The sequence below is a fragment of the Bactrocera latifrons genome, unplaced genomic scaffold (assembly GCF_001853355.1).
Source record: "Bactrocera latifrons isolate USDA-ARS-PBARC rearing strain unplaced genomic scaffold, ASM185335v1 scaffold_275, whole genome shotgun sequence".
Lineage (NCBI taxonomy): Eukaryota > Metazoa > Arthropoda > Insecta > Diptera > Tephritidae > Bactrocera > Bactrocera latifrons.
The window spans coordinates 172,204-191,678 of record NW_017536352.1 but is presented as its reverse complement, the minus strand read 5'-3'; the positions used below and the strand labels follow the sequence as shown (position 1 = coordinate 191,678).

The window sequence follows — 19,475 nt, the reverse complement described above, 5'->3', positions numbered from 1 at the left end:
TATATATTTTTTTTGTTTTTGTAAAGTCTAAATTTCATTAGAACCAAATTTATGCTGCCGCATAGCGTTTTGTCGCCCACACAGCCTCAGATGAAAATTTGTACAAACACACAATATACAAAAACAACAATAAAACCGTTACACGCAATTAAAAACGACTACAACAACAACATATAAACACAAACATAAATTTAATACTTTTGATATGCATTTTTTAAGTAATTTATTTTTAACGAATAAAATTAAATGAACTTCATTTGATTTGAGTAAAAACTAAAGCATATTTTTTTAGAAATAGAAAACTTTTGCTAGTTTGCCAAAACAACAAATTGTTACACATAGAAAACTTGAAAATGTAATGACGAAGTTGAGCTAAATTTTTTTCAAATTTATTACTATTTTCTAAACTAATAGCTTGGTTTATTAAAAAAAAAATTGCTAAAAATTGTAAAAAATAAAAAAAAAGTTAAAAAAAAGTATTTTGTTGCTGCGTTGCGAAAAAATTTTCTACAATATTTTTAATGTTTTTCAAATAAATGACGGTCTCCGGTGCCCCTACTTTATTTTTTTATTTTTAAATTTTCTTTTACAATATTCTATAACATTTTAAACTGTTGTATAACTGTATATTTTTATATAACAAAGTATTTATTTGTCTAAATATCGTGTCATGTTTTAAATTTATATATATAAATATATTTATTTTTTGGTATCTGCCACGTTTTTCGTTGCGCAACAAATTTTCGTAAACAAAAAGTTTTGATAATAATAAAACACATTAAATAATTTACACAAATAAAAAGTGCTAAAAGTGACGTGCATCATTTAAAATTAAACATAAAATAAAATAATAGTGTTTATAATAATTTTATTAGGTTTTTCATATATATATATACATACATATTTATAGCAACACTTATATATAGAGCGTAAATAATGTTTATGCATTGAAATGCGTAAGAAATGTGAACATAAAAATAAAAAAAAAAATATTTAAACAAATAAGTTTTAAGTTCATAATTTGCGCCTAAAAGTATGGCAAGCGTTATTTAGTGACAAATTATTTATTTAACAGTAAAATTTGCTGCGTGCGCACGATTTTGTACGCGGCTAGTGCTAAAAATGCTGAAAATAGGAAAGCGACAAAGTGTGCAATCAATTTTTTTTATAAAATGTCGACGAAAAAAATCTGAATTGTAATAAAAATACATGAATTAAAAAACAAAAACATTGCACAACAACAAGGTACACTCGTAACGGTTCTAACAGTAATTTATATTGCCATAAATTAAAGAAGTACATATATAAAAATTAAAGTTTTGCTGCTCAGTGCGCAGCAATGTTAATAGAAATGGTTAAACGGATTTATTGTCTTGCAGCAACAGTCCTTTAGTGCAGTTTTCATTTGCGCTTGCTGTGTATTTGATTTCGATATTTGTGTTAAAAGCGAAATTTTGGTTATTGTTCGAAATATAAATTTAACTACCAACTGGAAGTTTATTGTATTTGCAGTTGCCAGATGAGACATTTATTTCGAAGTAATTGCCAAGGAAAAGAAAAAAATATCGATTTTTTCGAATTCTGAATACCCCTCGTGTCATCATTTAATAATTCGGTTTCAATTAAAATTTTTTTTTTTGGCAAAAAAAAGTGCAAAAACAAAAATAAAAGTTTGACTACTGCTTTTTTACAATTTTTTTTTAAATTGTGTACACTAATATTTTCTTCAATTATTACATTTTTTAATAAAATTCAGCTTTTCGACTATTTGTGTTTGTTTACTCATAACTCAATTTGATTTTTAACAAGTCTCTATTAAATTTAATATTTCTTTTTTAAATTTAACTCCTCACTTGAAAACATTTTTTTTTTTTAATTCATAACATACTTTGTATTAAAATTCTTAAAAATTTGCGTGTTACATATGTAAAAAAAGAGAGAAAACAGATTTCAAAATTATTATAAATATTTATAAAACACAAGTTTTTAACTAATGCATAGTATGTATGCGAATTATGTAAACAAAAATTTAAATGGCACAGTTAAGCAGATAATGAGCACAACTTTATTCATTATACTTAAGCATATATACATATATATATTTTTTAAATAATTTGTGAAATGTTTTTGTTTCTTACATTTTAATATTTTTATATATTAAATAAGTAAGCGTGTTTATTTTTTTATTTTTTTTTTTTTTTTTGTAATAATTAAGCAAATGATTATTATAATTTGCATAAATTATATGACATACATTTATATTATATAACATATTGTACGTTTATATGCCTTGATATAAAATATGAATATGAAATAAAAATTTAAATATAATAATAGTAATAATATGACAGTAAAGAAACAAGCCTCTCTTTTTTTGTAAAATAAAATATGCAATGTTTTACAAATACAAAATTGCAGTAAAAATGCTAACCATTTCAATTTGAGTGTTCAAAGGGGCTTAGATTATTACTGGACTAAGTAATTAACAGCCTTGGTCGAATAAAATGTTGAAGGCTATGGGAAGGGAATGTGTCTCTTTGGTGGTTAAAAAAGCTTTTCTTAAAAGCCGTTTGACTATCACTGCGTATGGCAATACTTTCATTGCGATAGTTGTGTTGGATATTTATTTCTGCACACCAATTTATACGTCCCATAGGAAACAAAAGTTAGGTATGACGTCCTGCTATGCCAGCACCAATGCCTTCCGGATTGCCGCCTATGCGCAGCCGAAGGAAAATGTATGCAGTTTCTGTAGTTGAAGTCCCAGCGAAATTCGTATTTCTTACGATGCCCATGCCACCGCTCTACCTGACAATCCTTGGCTTGAGGCTCGATATTGTACTTGTCAAGCTGTTGCCCACTCTAAATGCTTTTGCTTTTGTATGAATTATTTCATCCTGATGAGTGCTCAAATATTTGACATCCTCTCTAAATAGACTTTGAACGAGTATGGACATGTACAATGCAACATGAATATAAACACCAACAGTTCACATTTTTTGCTTATATGATAAGTATATGTTACTTCCGAAATTTTAAATTATGAATGATTGCCATAAGTCAAATTTTTCGAATAAGCTACACAAAAATTACATTTTTTTTCCGAGCTTTGCATACCATTATATTTTCGAAAGTTTGCGCAAATCATTCACTCAAACTTTCAATTAAACTAAAACGCGCATGCAACCCTGCCAACTGCCAATTGTCAATCTGACATTTTCCAATTGGGCACCACGCACACAACAATTTTGACAAACACGCACACGAGCTCCCGCAAATTTCCACACAGGTCCTCATTGACATTTCTATTGGCCATCGTTTGTGTGAAATTTTTGTTCGACATTTGTCGTTCTTTTACACACATTCGAAAGCAGTGCATTTTCTTCGGACCACTACGTGGAAATTGTGAGTGAAAAGTGTGCTGTAGTTAATGGGTTGAATTTTCGTGTAGCAACAATTAATTTAACAACGAAGCAAATGTATTTACAAAAGTGAAATTAAAGCAACAAGCCGGCTTAATAATAAAAGTAAGAAAAGGCAATTTTACAAAAAAAAATTTACGTAAATTTGGTCAAAATCCGTGGAAAAGTTTATAGTATTTATAGAAGTGTGTGTACATGTATCAGCGAAAAAAAGAAGTGTTTTTGCTTTGAAGCGAAACTTATACAAAAGCGTAAAAGTCAACAAACACGTGAATAAATCGCACAAGTAAAAGTAGTGCACATTAAAAAATAGTTGTAAAAGTTCGAAATCATACTAAAACGACAGGAGAAAGAAGAATTGTTATTTATTTTACATATATATCTAGCTTATAACAATTTACAAGGTATTTTAGGACATTTGAAGTAAATTCTAATAAACAATTTTATACTTATATAAAAAATTACGTGAATTTTATAACAAACGTACGCATAACCAACGCAAATACAGAAACTGACCTCCACAGCAACGAGAAAATTTCGGGCGCATTAACATGTCATCAATCACTTACAAGGAGCGTGTACTCAGCTCTCAACAGCTGAAAAAGTTGTCGGAACACAAATACTCCTGCACAAGCAGCAGTCTGCTGGATCCATGGCTACAGCCTTGGTGGAATTGGCTTGTCTCAATGACGCCGCTATGGTTGGCGCCCAATCTCATTACAATCATTGGACTGGTTGTCAACATAGTGACAACATTAATATTAGTATCGTAAGTATTCAACAATAAATTAAAATAATTGTATGCATATAAATATGTATATATTGTGCAAACTTTATGTACTTCTTTCGCTACAAATATTGACATTTGAAAATTCTTGCGAAAAGTCTAATAGAAGTGCTATATAAGTATCGGTGGCTGTTGCGTAGTAATTTTTATCGCGCTAATTGATGCAATGTTTTTTTCTGATTAGCTACACCTTCGTATGTTAGGAAATTTTTGCAACCTTCCATTTTCGGTATTGCAATTCGCGCTTTTCGCACATTTCCCGTAATTTGCGGTGCTGATGACAACAGCTGCTGCAATAAAAACAATGCTGATGCTGACAGCGCTGCTCTTGCCTCTGCTGCCAATTTGTTGTTATTGAGAGAATTTTGCCGAGAAAGTTGCTATATATTTACACACAACTGCTCTCTTTGTGGTTGCTCAAATAAACCGGATGAAAGCAAGTAACTGGTGATAAAGTGCATTGAGAACAATCAAATGGGGAAATGCAATGTCAAGAAAATATCAAATTTTTGTAAATAGGCGTATTTCCTAGTTTTTAAAAATATTTATACTAAAATATTTATCAATTTGCTTATCTAAAGTATACATTTATGTATGTTCAAACCTTGCTAAGTATTGAAATTCTACTTTTAAAATAAAGCCGGCACTTTTATTTAACACGCGCAGCAAATGCTTCTACTCACAGTTGGCTCTCATGTTATTATTTACTTGTTTTACGTCAATGCTGTCTGCTTTGCATACGAAATAGCTGACTTTATTTGAGTTTTTTGACATTTAATATTTGTTGCCCGTGCATTTTTTGCCCCATATTTGTTGAACTTGCACTTATTGTTAATTGTATAGTGTTTTAAGTGCAGCTGCATTTAAAGTGACCTTAATTTTTTTTTTTTTTTGTGTTTCTCGTAAATTGTGATTTCGCTTACGTTTGGACCACGAAATATACAAAACTAAAAAATTTGCAACTATAGAAAATAATGAATTCACCCAAAAAGGTGATGCTTTAATTAGGAAATCGAACTACTTTGTCGGAAAATTGTCAGCAGAATACAAAGTGAAGTAAATAATTTAGTTTGCCTAGTATTGAAACTTTATGGCTTTTCAAAATATAAAAGTAAATCAATTTATTCACAAAATAATTGTTATTCTCGTTGTTATAGTTTGTACAATGCAATAATGAAATTATTCATGCCTCCTATACTTATACCATAAACAGATTTTTATGACAACAACTTGAAATACATACATACATATGTACATATATTGTAGTTTGTGACTTTGTAACACACTAACTTGCTGCACAGTCTTCGCTACTGACATTAGCTTTCTTTTGATTTTCGTAAAATATTTTCGCCACTTTCGTTTTTGCTCAATCATGTACTAGTATGTAAATATGTATGTACATGCGATTTTAATGATCGCTTTCATCTCATTCACTGTTACCTTCACGCTGTCGCTGTTGCTGTCTATTCCGCCATAGTCAAGCATTGGGCCACATCACAGGTTTTGAAACGCCTTCTGGCTGCTATTAGGTACCATAAACACATTGTTTGAGTACCAGTGTACGCTAAAAGAATGACTAAGCAATACAAATTGATGAAAATGTATGAAATGCATACATGTACATATGTGCTTGTATATGCTTGCATCGGGCAAACAGATGCAATACAGACTAATTGCAGTCAATGCTATAATCTCCCTTGTTGAAATGCGTTCTTTTGTCATTTTTGTTAGTAAGCGTGTGTGTGTTTTTTTTTTAAGTTATTACTTGTTGCATGATTCATTGGCCTATCAGCGTGTTCAAAAATACTAAAATTTAGCAAATTTGTGGCATAAAACACTTGAAATAGTTTTGAAAAAATGTTAGATTTAGAAGTTAGTTCGTTAAAGTTATTTTCCTAAAAAATGTTCCACAATTATTTGTGAACTATTTTATTTATTTAAATGTGAACTCAAGATTTTAAAAATTAATTTATATAAATATCCGGAATATGCTTATTCACAACTTTGAACGAAAGTAATCCGGCTGATCTCGCAAAAAAGTTTTATATGACTTAAGATGAACTTTTGTCTATTTAATAGTAACATTCTAGTTCGTTTTATTAGTCCTTTTTACACACCACAGTGCCCAGCAATCTATGGACGCAGGACTAAGGCCCTTAGATCCATGTTTCTAAATAGGGATCACATCGCCTCATTAGCACCTAGAAGAATATTGGAATTCATCAATTTGCTGAGGCTAGTTGAGACGCTGTGAGCCAGGAGAGGGCACAATAGACCCTAAGTAGCGGTGTAATCCTCGTTCTTTTTTTATCTATCTATCTATCTATCTACATCACAGTAATTATGTTTATTAACTGCCATAAAATATTTAAAAATGCTGCGCACCTGTCGTAACAAGAAACACGTGTTTGTATTGCTTTCAAATAAAAATTACAAAAAAATTAAGTTTTTAAAAAAATTCAGTAATTGAATTACTTTCAATTGACACTGGTTACGTTGGGGAGAACATGTGTATGTTTGTTTACTACTATATGTATGTGTGTATTTATGTACAAACATACTATATGTACAAATGAATTGCCGGTTATGCGATTCCAAGTCTCACGGTGCCATTCTGAGGTCAATTACGTTGATACTAATTTCAATTAAACAGAGACACAGAACGAATGTAGTGATAAAGCAAGCACAAGAAAAGCAAAGTACACAAAACGCACCGAAAGGGTTAAACAAATACCGAATCAGTAATAAAATGGATTTTTTTAAATAATTAATTGTAGCTGACTTTGAAAGCAAAGTGAAAAGAATAAAATCTGCCAGTGAAGGTTCTTTCTACGCATGTCCCCAATGTGAAAGTTCAATAAGAAAAGAATAACAAAGAATATTACTATACAAATTTGCAAATAAATGAATATAGTACCAGATATGCATTTACATAGATAGATAAATAAATGAGGAATGCACTGCGACCTTAGGTCTATTGTGCCCTCTCCTAACTCACAGGGACTCACTTAGCCCCAGCATATTGATGAAGTCCAGTATTCTGCTGGGTGCCAGCGAGGCGATGTGATCCCTATCCGGAGACATGGCTCCAAGGGCCTTCGACCTGCGCCTACAGACTGCAATGCAGTCGATTAGCAGGTGCTCCGGGGTTTCAGGGTCCCTGTCGCAAAATGCCTATTTAGTTTGCAGTGGCCGGTGTAGAATGCGACCAGGATCCTGAGTTTGTTCTACCCCCAACTAGCAGCTTGGCATGACGCATACCGTGCGCTCGTTGCATTTACATAATTCGGCATTTATTTCATAAATTTTCGAAACAAAAGTTAGTCTGGTATATATGATCGGTAGTTCTGCAATCTTTGTTTTGCCATTGATTATTATCTCCTGATTTATGATATAAATATTTTTCCATTATAATAGCTTTCGTAATTTATAACTCAAGTTTGATAATCTTATCAAATAATACAGATGATTAATATATTATGTGTACGTATGCATAACATAACTGCCTAACTCAATTTTATCAAGTTTTAAGAAGAAACTATAATGTTAAACTGTGACTGTAAGGAGACACTAATTGCAGAGAAATACAAAAAAATAAATAATTTTTTTCTTATTTCAGATTATTATATTAAATTTCATATTTATTTCCACAAATTTTGTATGAATTTAGTTTTGGTAGACTGAATATACCATACATAGTACATAAGTACATATTTCAATCTATTGTATTCACTCTTTTTTGTATTTTTCGCATTTTTGTATTGCATTTTTCGTTTAACTACGCAGACCAGACCATGAGTAGGCAAAATAAATGTCACCTTGATTATTCGGTTCTTTTTTATGCACAATATCTTATCGCGTTTAAATATATAAAATCCGATAATACAAATGTCAATGCACTAAAAAAATATTCTTAGGCTTATGTAGATAAATTTGTTTATAAAAGTATATAAAACAACATAAATCCTTATAATTGATTGATATACATATAAAGGTGTACCAAATCGAATTATACCATATGATCAGTGAATCTTAAGTTGAGTAGAGTGGCCTACGTTGTTGCTGTAGCTGGTTGTAATTCTGCTGCTACAGAGCAGAAGACATGAATATATAAAAAAAAATTTGGTTCCTTCATCTACATACAATTGTACATAAAAGAGAGATTCAAATTACATTTATAAATTTAGCACCACAAACACTTTAAGGGGGATATATACAGTTAGAAGGTCGAAAAAAGTGAATTTTCCGGAATTTTTCTGAGAAAATTTTTACATTTTTTTATCGGAAAATTGGTCACATATTATTGTATCTTTTAACTGTATTTGAAGACTTAGTATTAGTAAAAATATTTATTTGGAAAGGAAACTACAGCTGATCTTCGGGAGCTCCTCTCAAAAAATGCCGGTTTCTCAAAAAAAAAAAACGATTTATACCAAAATTTCGGACTTAAATTGTTTATAAAAAATATTTATCGGTTAGGAAAAATCTTCCATTAAGTACTAAGATATATTCTGAAAGGTTTTTTTTTTTTGGAAATTCTAACTGTATATAAACTCTTAATATAGTTTTATAAAGTTTTAGTTTTTGAAATAGGTTTAGCACTTTTTTTTGATTAAGTGATTAGAATTTTGCCACTGTAAGCACAATTTTAGCATTTATTGCTTTGGTATCTGTACACCTGATCTTGTCTACTTCTTAAATATATTTACGATTATATATTTAAGTATACATACATATATACACACCGTCAATTTACTCAATTATTAATTCAAAAAAAAAATAAAATAAAATAAAAATAAAAAATGGTACAAAAATGCATGCGAACGGAATTCCGACTGTAATTGTTGTTTTGTTTGTATTGTTGATTTTATTGTTACGTTATGACTTTTTGTAATATATATACATACATATATATGGACTATTCATACATACCTTTTAATGTCTTTTTGCTGAAATCGGCAGTCGTAATACAAAGGCCATTTCTTACGTAATATTCTACTACATTATACTTTTTATACTCATGCAAATTCCCATCTAGTGATTTGATGATGACTTACGAAATGTTCAAATATTAAAATGATGTTTTTAACTTACTTCGCGTTATTACTTTTTTCCGAAAAATTTCCTGCTGGTTCTACTGACTAGTCTTTATAGTACACATATGTGCATAAAAGTAATATTTTTTCATACTTATTTATTATTAGTTTTGCTGGAATAAAGTCTTTCTAGATGTGTATAAGAGATATTTTTTCATACTTATTTATTATTAGTTTTGCTGGAATAAAGTCTTTCTGAAAAAAAAAAATAAAATTTTTGCTGAAAAAAATGAATTATTTTCTCACATTTACTTGCATAATGAAAAACTAGTAAATGTAACTTTTTAAACGCACTGTAAATATGCTTATGATATACAYACATATTAAATTATTTTTTCAAAAATCGCGCGCTTTATCAGTAGTTACTATAATTTCAAATTATTTGAGATAATATTATGTAGCATAAACAAACTAATGCCTAAGTTGACGCACAGCAGTATAATATATATACATATATACATTCATACCTACATCTCATGTCAGCATTGTTTACCTTTTTTGATGTCTTTATGACAAGCACACATCAGCTGATTCCTCAATGTCACTAACCCCCATGTGTGGAATACAATGCTCGCGACAGACTGCAAACGACATCTGTCAAATATTAAAATACACACGTTCTTATGGACGGACCTATTTTGATAGCTGTACGACGGCAGGCCGACAGTTGTCGTTCTCGCTAACTTCAATTTGATTCTACATTTACCAACAACAGTAGAGTTGACAATAGAATGGAAGATAGTGAGATGAGGTAAAGTGGTGATGCCACTAATATGTAAAATGTAAAATTATTCATAGCTCTAACAAACTTGATGTTATTTTACAAATAATAGCATAAAATCGCTCTGTTACATCATTTGTAATAACAATTGATAATTTGAAAGGAATAAATTTACCTATTTACTTATATTTTGCATAAAAAATTTCACTTTGAACAAAATATTAAAATTTCATTGAAGTGCAAGGTATTAGTATGGCCACAACGAAATTGTGAACATGCAAAATGGACAACTGAGTTGTTTTGTGTACATGCCGGCCATTGTTATGTTGCTGCCCCCTCACAAACGTTCTTGTAGTAGGATTCACAACGCCATTTTCAGTTCACTGTCGTGCTGCTGCAGTCTGTCGCGAGCATTGTATTCCGCGCATCAATTCACAAATGAAAACACAAAGCCAGTTGAGAACAGCGTTAAATTCAGCTATTTTATAGGAAAAGTAAAACTTAATATGTGTATAAATTGTTAATCAACATTTAATAACCTTTCACTATAGAGAATATTCCAAAGACGCGATTTATAATTTTCACTCTTTCCAGCCAATTTTGCATATAMATTTGAGCGTGTTACAATACTATTAAGACAATTGCTAAATCTCTAAATTGAATATAATATCTACGTTAGTAATGCACACGCCGTGTCTGTACGTGTCGCTCTTTTATAGTTGCGCATTACCTTTCCATTACAATCGTGTCTAAATCTGTATTAGCATGCAAACTATTTTTTTTTGATTGCTATTCAACTTGAACCGCTGCACTTTGCACTTCTGCACACATCACATTCGCAAGTGCATACAAATTAGCGACATTTAGCGCTGTGCGATTTCTCAACCACGATTCTCCCTATAACACATGCAATTGTTTTGCTTARCAACTTATGACGAATTTCCATTTTMTTTTCTACCGGCTTTTTCACACACAGCGCACTCATCACTCACTGAATATTTGTTAGTAGTTATATAATAGTGTATATGCATATTCCAATATGCCGGCTTTCTTGTTTGTTATTAATTTTTTTATTGAGAATTTTTTTTTTCATATTTTACCTCCTGAACTCATTTGCTTCTACTTTCATTCTACCTTGCTTGCGTTTCTATGAGCAATTGCTGTCAGTGTTCGTGTTTGTTTTTGGCGCGAATTGACAGTTAATTGTCATCGTTGATGCTAGCTCAGCCACTGCTATTGAGGTTAACGTTGACAATGGCTTTGGTGTTGGCGTTGACTTTTGCAAGCAAAGCAGYAAATCGTCGGAAAAAGCCTACAATTGGTAAACCTATTCAACAGCTTGATTATTTCTACAGCGTAATCGTTTCGCAACAGGTCGTTGAGTTTGAATTGTTATGATTCTAATGTGCCATGAAATAAGCGTGTATTGAAGTGCATGCACATATGTACAATGTAGATAAATTGAATACTTTTCAAATTTGCGCTGGAGGATTTTAAGTCACCGTCATATGGTTATAACGTTGAAATACTATAACGTATCATCAATTGCCCATTCATGAARAAGTTCGAATAGCAATTATCCGTCTGAAGACCAACAAAGCGGCGAGGACCGATAAATTATAGGCAGATCTATTCAAATACGGCGRCGAAGAACTGATAAGGTTCATGCGTCAGTTTATTTGTAGTATATGATGGGAGGAAAGCATCGYCGACGATTGGAATTTAAGTGTGCTCTACCCAATCCACAAGAAGGGAGACACCACAAYCTGCGCCAACTACCGTGCGATAAGCTTTCTCAACATCGCAAATAAGGTTCTTTCGTGCGTATTGTGTGTAAGATTAAAGCCCATCGTCAAAAAACTGATTGGATATCATCAGTGTGGCTTTAGGGCTGGYAAATCAACAACTAACCAGATATTCACAATACGCCAAAACCGAGAAAAGAGAATCGGAACGCACCACCCCTTCGTCGTTTCCAAAACTACTTTTGTTAAGTCGAAAACGGAAACGGAGAAAAACGGCTTTGTAAACAGACGTTGAGCAATACCAAAAGCGCAGTCAGAATAGGGAAGGAACTCTCCGAACCGTTCGAGCCTTTATGCCACGTTGTTTGAATTTGGTGTCCCCGCAAAACTATTACGGATTTGTAAACAGACGTTGAGCAATACCAAAAGCGCAGTCAGAATAGGGAAGAAACTCTCCGAACCGTTCGATACCAAAAGAGGCTTCAGACAGGGCGACTCCCTTATGTGCGACTTCTTCCATCTATTCTTGGAGAAAATTATTCRAGCTAGAGAATTGAATAGAGAAGGTACAAGGTGAACAGCTGCTGCGTACGCCGATGCTATTGATGTCATTGGCTACTACAACCGCGCTGTTAKTTATGCTTTCCTTAGACTGGATAAGGAACCGAATCGTGTGGGTCTGATAGTGAATGAGAACAAGAAGAAATGTCTCCTGTCATCAAACAAACAGTCGTCGCACTCGCGATTAGGCTCCCACGTCACTGTTGACTGTCATAACTTCGAAGTCGTAGATAATTTCCTCTATCTTGGAACCAGTAATAACAGCAATACTATGTYAGCCTCGAACTCCAACGCAAATAACTCTTGCCAACATGTGCTACTTTGGACTGAGTAGGCAGTTGAGAAGTAATGTCCTGTCTCGACAGATAAAAACCAAACTCTATTCAAGTCACTATTCATCATACCCGTCCTGTTATAGGATCCAGAAACATGGACGATGACARCATATGATGAGTCGGCCTTAGGAGTGTTCGAGAAAARGTTTTGCGRAAGATTTATGGACCTATTCGCATTAGCCTCTGCGAATACCATATTTGATGGAACGATGAGCTAAATGAGATATACAGTTCATSGAATTAAGAGGCAGCGGCTACGCTGGTTAGATCATGTCGTCCGACACTGCAGCGCTGAAAGTMCTCGACGCGGTACCCGCCGGGRGAAGCAGATGAAGAATAAGACCTCCGCTCCATTRGAAAGACTAGGTGGAGAAGGACCTGKCTTCGCTTGGAAWCCTTWCATTTATCTGTTTTTTGYMYCGTGAAGGCCAGTGGCAAAATCATGTTCGAAAAGTTCTGGGATYGATGAAAAAGTTTTTTGAATGTTCTGAGCTTAATATTCAGAAAATAAATGGAAAGTGGCAGATGTGGCTTGTTAGTGGCATTTGGAACTTGTGTGCATATATTATACAGTACCTTCAAATTATTAAACAGTTTTACACGCGCCCATAAGTATTTTTCCATTTTTATGCTGTCAGATAATAGTTTTTTGTTTTTAATTATTTAAAGTTCTTTGGTTTCAGCATAAATCAATACATKATTTCCATTTGGTGATGATTGTAATTATGGTATACATGCATACAWACRTATGTATGTGTGTGTAAAACGTATTAATAACTCATTTACACTAGGTAGACTCGCATGCATTTTTTTCGTGTTTCTATTTTCTTTTAGACCTTTCCTAATAGCAGAGACAACCAACTTTGAATGCGTGCTGTCTAATCGAAGGGTCATGTAAACAGTGCAGGTTTTTTTTTCTAATAATAGTTGCTCCTACCAGTCAATGCCAAACCATTAAGGTATTAAACTAGGGCAATAAACTATAAATACTTGGAAGCGTATAAGGTTTTTATTATGCATTTTATGTTTTTTAAGGGACACCCAGTTGTGGGAAAATAATACTAGGTCACATGGCGACAAAGACATTTTACTACAAATAAAATAATATAATATATTAATTTAATGAAATTGCGACTRCGACGTCGATTAGACTTTGAAAGATGTCGGAAATTTTTCGGAGTAAATTCGAAGTATTTTTTGTTAGGGAAAGTATATTAAAAATTACTTAAATACAGTTTGATTTGCTTTTAAATGTTAGGTAATGATAAATGAAAAAGAATTTCGGAGAAATTCGGAGTATTTTTTGTTAATAAAAATATATCAAAAACACTTAAGTTATAGTTGCATTTGCTTTTAAATGGTAGATTATGCTAATTTGATTATTATTATAGTCAATTTAGATGCAAGAAAATCGGAGTAAATTCGGAGTATTTTTTGTTAAATAAAAATCTATTAAAAACACTTAAGATAAATTTTTATTTGCTTTTAAATGAGTGTTACCGATAATCTCACTATTTTTATAGTCAATTATACTGAAAAAAAAAATTCGGAGTATTTTTTTTTTTTAGAAATGTTATTAAAGTATTTAAATTAAAGTTATATTTGATTTTCAATGACATATAATGATAGGCTGATCATTATAACAGTGAATTATACCATAAAATTTTTCTCGGAGTAAATTCGAAGTATTTTTTGTTGACGAAAATTTTATTGAACATATGTACTTGAGGTAAAGTTGTATTTGATTTTTATTGTCTTATAACGATAATCTGATCATTATTATATTGTATTTACTGCAAAAAAATATCAGAGTAAATTCGGATTTTTTTTTTTGCTAGAGAAAAATGTATAAAGACATTGTGTTTACTTTTCTATGTCGAACACTGAGTTTCATAGAATTTGTAAACAGTTGTAATATTTCCGGAGTATACTTTTTACTGTTGTGTTCTATCCGTAACCAACAATGAAAAGTTAAAATTCTTTGTTTAAATTTCGTTTAATAAATATTTACTTGAGATCTTTTTATAAATCATGAAARCAATTTGAGACAGCGTGGAGGCTATAAAATCCATGCGCTCGCATAACAATAATTAGTAACAATAGATGCGTGTCAAACCTTTGAGAATTATTTGCTTCATTCTCAAATTGACACCAACCGATCAAACTTAGACAATAATAAAAATAGACACTAATAAATATGTTATAAATAAACGAGCATTTTAACAGAAKTTCTTGTCGTTTTTTCCCCACATAACAGATACAGTCCCGATGGCAAGTCGGCGCCACCCGGCTGGGCTAGCCTGCTTTGCGCATTCGGACTTTTTGTTTATCAAAGTTTGGATTCGATCGATGGCAAGCAGGCGCGTCGCACAAATACCCAATCACCATTGGGTGAGCTCTTCGATCATGGCTGCGATTCCATATCGACCGTTTTCGTCGCGCTCTCGGCGTGTATATCCTGCCAATTGGGACAATATCCAAATTGGTTATTCTTTCAGGTGCGTGATACAAATTAATCAGAAATAATAATATATAATTTTTTTTTTATAACCTAACTTCTGTTGCAGTGTTTCTGTGCCATCGGCCTGTTTTATTGCGCTCATTGGCAGACTTACGTTTCAGGCACGCTGCGTTTCGGCAAAATCGATGTGACCGAAGCACAATTCACCATAATGGCTATACATATTATATCGGCGGTGTTCGGCTCGGATGTGTGGCAAGCGCGGGTATGATTTTTGTTCATTTTAAAAGATTTTTGGAAAATTGCTATTTAGTGTTTGCGGTTGAAATGTGTTAGCAATAAAAAAAATATTTTTTAAAGGCTATTATTCTTATTAAAAATTAGACTTTAGCTATTAGATTTATATTTTATTTATGTGGATTTCTAATACTTGATTTACGGAGTTTATTTTACCTGTGTTATAAAATTATATGTTTTTAAGATTTTTCTCAGTTTATAGTCTAATAGTTAGCAGTCTATTCCGGATTTATTTTCGAAGTTTCGGAGTCGCTGTTACTGTGTAAAAAGCATTTTGTTTGGGAAACTGGTATAAAATAGTATCATAGTTAGCAATTTCGGAGTTATTTCCGAGGTTTCGGCATTATTTTAAGAGTTTCTGAGTTATTTTCGGACAATTTTCAACAAAGTATTAAACATCCTCAAATTAATAGTTAGCAGTTTATTTGGGAGTTATTTTTGAAGTTTCGGAGTTATTTACGGTTTCGAAGTGGTTTTCGGAGTTGCTATTACCACGTAAACAGCCATTTTTAGTTTGGGGAGACTGGTTTAAAATGGTATCATAGTTAGTAGTCAATTTCGGAGGAATTCCGAAAATTCTCCGATTTTGTGATTATTTTCGGAGTAAATTTTATTTATTCGGCGTTTACAAAATTACTTTATACTTTTATATTCGTTTTAATGAGCGCTTTTAAGTCAAAAACTGTTTTAAATATTATTTTAAAAAAGTTAAAAGTAAGTTTCAAAACACATTAATTAACAAAAATTTCACATTTGACACATTTTAACCGCAGCACTTTCATTATAGTATACATATTGATCTRAACCTCTGCATATTTTTAGGAACTGCTATTTTATTACACAAATTGAAGTTTCTTTACAATAATACATATATTTTTTACATTTCACTTGTACACTATTCAATATCATTTTATTTTTCAGTATATTTTATGTATTTATCTTCTTGTTGTTTTTAACCCGTTTGGCCCACAAAATTTTTACTAGCATAATATTAAGTAAACCAAAACAACCGTTACATTTTTCACATGTTTACACACAAAATATTTTTTTTATTAATAAAGTGTATATTAGCAGYTAAATTATTGTAAATTAAACACCGAATATACCTAACTTAATACATGCATAGGTGATGTGGCTAACATACATACAGTTACAGYTGGTTCTAAAAAATTACAACAAAATTAACAATTCTACAAAGTTATTTATATTATTTATGTACATTTTTTTGGGAAAAATMCATCATTTTTGCATTAAGAAACCAAACAAAAAATATCAATCTCTTACCTCAATGCTATCTTTATATACATTTATTATAAATATATACCCTTTAGATGTTTGGTAATTTTCAATTGTGGTCCACCTTATCGCTAATGACCTTAGTATGTGGTATTTGGTCATTATGGTTTATATTCTCAGTTATTTTGGCTGGCGGTGTTGGCAAGAATGGCTCCACAGTTGCAGTAAGTTTGTATTAAAAAAAAAACATTTTCTTGAACAAAAAAAAAAATTTTCTTGAACAAAAAAAATTAAAACAAAAGGTGTTGCATAAGAAAAGTAGACAGACGGCATATTAAATTTAAGCATTGCAAGCAAATATGTAAAATTTTACAAAAAATTTTTTTTTACACAAAAATGCATATGATTTATATTTTAACTTAAAAAATAATAATGCATTTTCTTTAAAAATTTGAAACAAATCTTTGCAGCGTTGCCAAATTCTCATATAAAATTTGAAATGATATTTAAAAAGCGTTCAAAATATCACAACGTTGCCAATTTTCGCCCTTAATGAAACATATACAAATTCAAAAAACTCCAGCATGAATGCTTTAAATGCCACTTTGACTTTAAAAAGTTGAACAGTTTAGTTTCAAATCAACTTAGATATAAAAATTTTAAACATGAGTACGCCCGAAATGCATTTTACGAAATTTTTTTCCCCTTACATTAAGCAAGTTTTGCAAGTTTATTTGTGGAATGCAAAAGAAAGTTATGCCTTTTTGAAGTTTTATCAAAAAAATTACATTCTGATTTAAATTATTTTTSAATAAATTCATATAAATTTGGTTTACACTTAAATTGTATTAAAAAAAAAGATTGTCAGATGCTTTGTTCACTACTATAGTATTTTACATTATTCTTGTACAGTTATTGGAATTTTTATACACAAATTACTGTAATTTTGCTTCAAATTCCATTTCTTATCTTCAAAAATAGGAATTACGTTTCGAAAATAGGTTAAAACGGCATGTTCGTACAAATCAATACAAAAAAATTCGCTGAAAAGAAAGTTTATATCAGCAGGCTACAGAATTTCTAGCATACAGATCTAGTATTTTTGATATATACTCAAAKTAGGTGACCCTGTAAAGTAAAATTTGCTCACAGCGCCATCTAGCGTGCGCCTCAAATACAAATGAACTTCAGAAATTAATTTCTCGATCCCAAAAAATATGCTTCCGTAACTTGACAGTGTAATGTCCCACGGGGTCACCATTTTTAATCGAAGTTAAATTTTCCTACAGGATCACCATTTTTAATCGAAGCCAAACAGGGTCAACATTTTTAATCGCAGTTAAATTTTTCCTACAGGGTCACCAATTTTAAAATAAGTACTCAACGCATAGCAAACTATGTCATTTAGGAATTTATTTTTAAGCTAAATTTTGTAACACGCTGTAACTACTTGTGCAATACAACTTTCTGATAGCAAAATCTAAAATAATAGTACCAATCCCAGAAAACCGAGCTGTCGATAATTATTTTTTTTAGCAAAAAAAAATTTAACTTTGAACAAAAAAATACTTTTTTTACAAATAAAAAACAACATATTTTCCAGAAATACAAAAAAAAAATTCTTATAACCAAAACACTTTGCATTTGCTCTTCGAAATTTGGTAATGCCCACTAATTCCTTTTATGCCAACGATTTATTCCAATATCTACTTTCCCCTACTATTTGAAGTATTTATTTCTTAAATCTAGCTGTTAATGTTTGCTTAAACATTTGTATTTAATTTCCCTTAAATTATTGCAAAAAAGACTTAGCTGAGAGAATGCGATAATTTAGACAGACTTACAACTCTAATTACATAAAACACTATTTATATATATATAATATAATAGTAAAGTATATAAACTATGTCCCTTTACAATATAAATAATTACTTTCATTAAACATTGATTGTTATTGTATTATATTGTTTTACATACATATATATTTATGTACAAGCAAATTATGCAATATTTAAAATCCTTGAGCGGTAGCAGAAAATTTTCTCAGTGTTTATTTAAAAAAAATTACCGTTAACAATAACTGAACGTTTTACTTTAAAAAATAAAAATAAAAAATTTAAAAAATTAAAAATTGCTCATTGATCTTATTTACTGCCTSTTTTAAATATATGTGACCTGGTCTACGGAAAGGGGGCTTAGGTGTCAAAAAATCAATTTTCACGTTTTAGTTGATTCGGATGGAATATGAGATGCTTTTGTTTTTTTTAGCAGCTGTTTCCCAGAAAACTAGTTTTCGCACGTTAGCTCCCTTTTCGTAGACCAGGTCACATATAATGTATATTTGTATGTCTCTAAACTTAGTGCTCTCTATTAACTTTTACATGTTATTTAGTTTTTCCCTCTACTGTTGTATTTTATATTATATATATTTTTTATTTATTAAATCATTCATTTATGAACGTATTTATTTTTATTTGGTTGTGGTGCGTTTTATAACTGTTTTTATATTTTATATGTATTTGGGTATTTTTAAATTTGGTTAGCTTCTTCATCAAGGTCACAGTTTTCATCGATCAGATTGCTAGTGTCAGGGTTTAGAGTACTTTGTGGTGTGTTCTATAGGTAGTGATTAAAAAAACATAGTAAGAGACAACAGAAAGTTACTTTCTTCTTGGCTATATTTTCTAATAATTTTTTTGAGTTAGCGTTAAAATAAAGTTTTGTTTATTAAAAAAAGAAAAAAATGGTATAGCTTCAGCTTTAATTCCTTTTTTACTATTATTTCTAGTCTGAAAAAATAAAATAAATACCAAA

The 19,475-nt window shown here is 31.0% G+C and overlaps 1 protein-coding gene across 6 annotated transcripts in view; it reads left to right on the top strand.

The window, feature by feature from the left end:
* The first annotated feature begins 3,263 nt into the window (after positions 1 to 3,263).
* LOC108970000 (cholinephosphotransferase 1) overlaps positions 3,264 to 19,475 on the top strand; it is a 26,102-nt gene continuing 9,890 nt past the window's right edge. Inside the window, exons 1-4 of one of the 6 annotated variants that reach the window (XM_018935072.1) lie at positions 3,265 to 3,405; positions 3,931 to 4,191; positions 14,925 to 15,165; positions 15,235 to 15,393. In XM_018935072.1, the coding sequence (XP_018790617.1) occupies positions 3,974 to 4,191; positions 14,925 to 15,165; positions 15,235 to 15,393 (618 nt within the window). In that variant the 5' untranslated portion in view covers positions 3,265 to 3,405; positions 3,931 to 3,973. Of the gene's footprint in view, positions 4,192 to 14,924; positions 15,166 to 15,234; positions 15,394 to 16,756; positions 16,886 to 19,475 lie in introns of all 6 variants that reach the window. The other 5 variants (XM_018935071.1, XM_018935070.1, XM_018935074.1 and 2 more) reach the window with 5 other exon arrangements.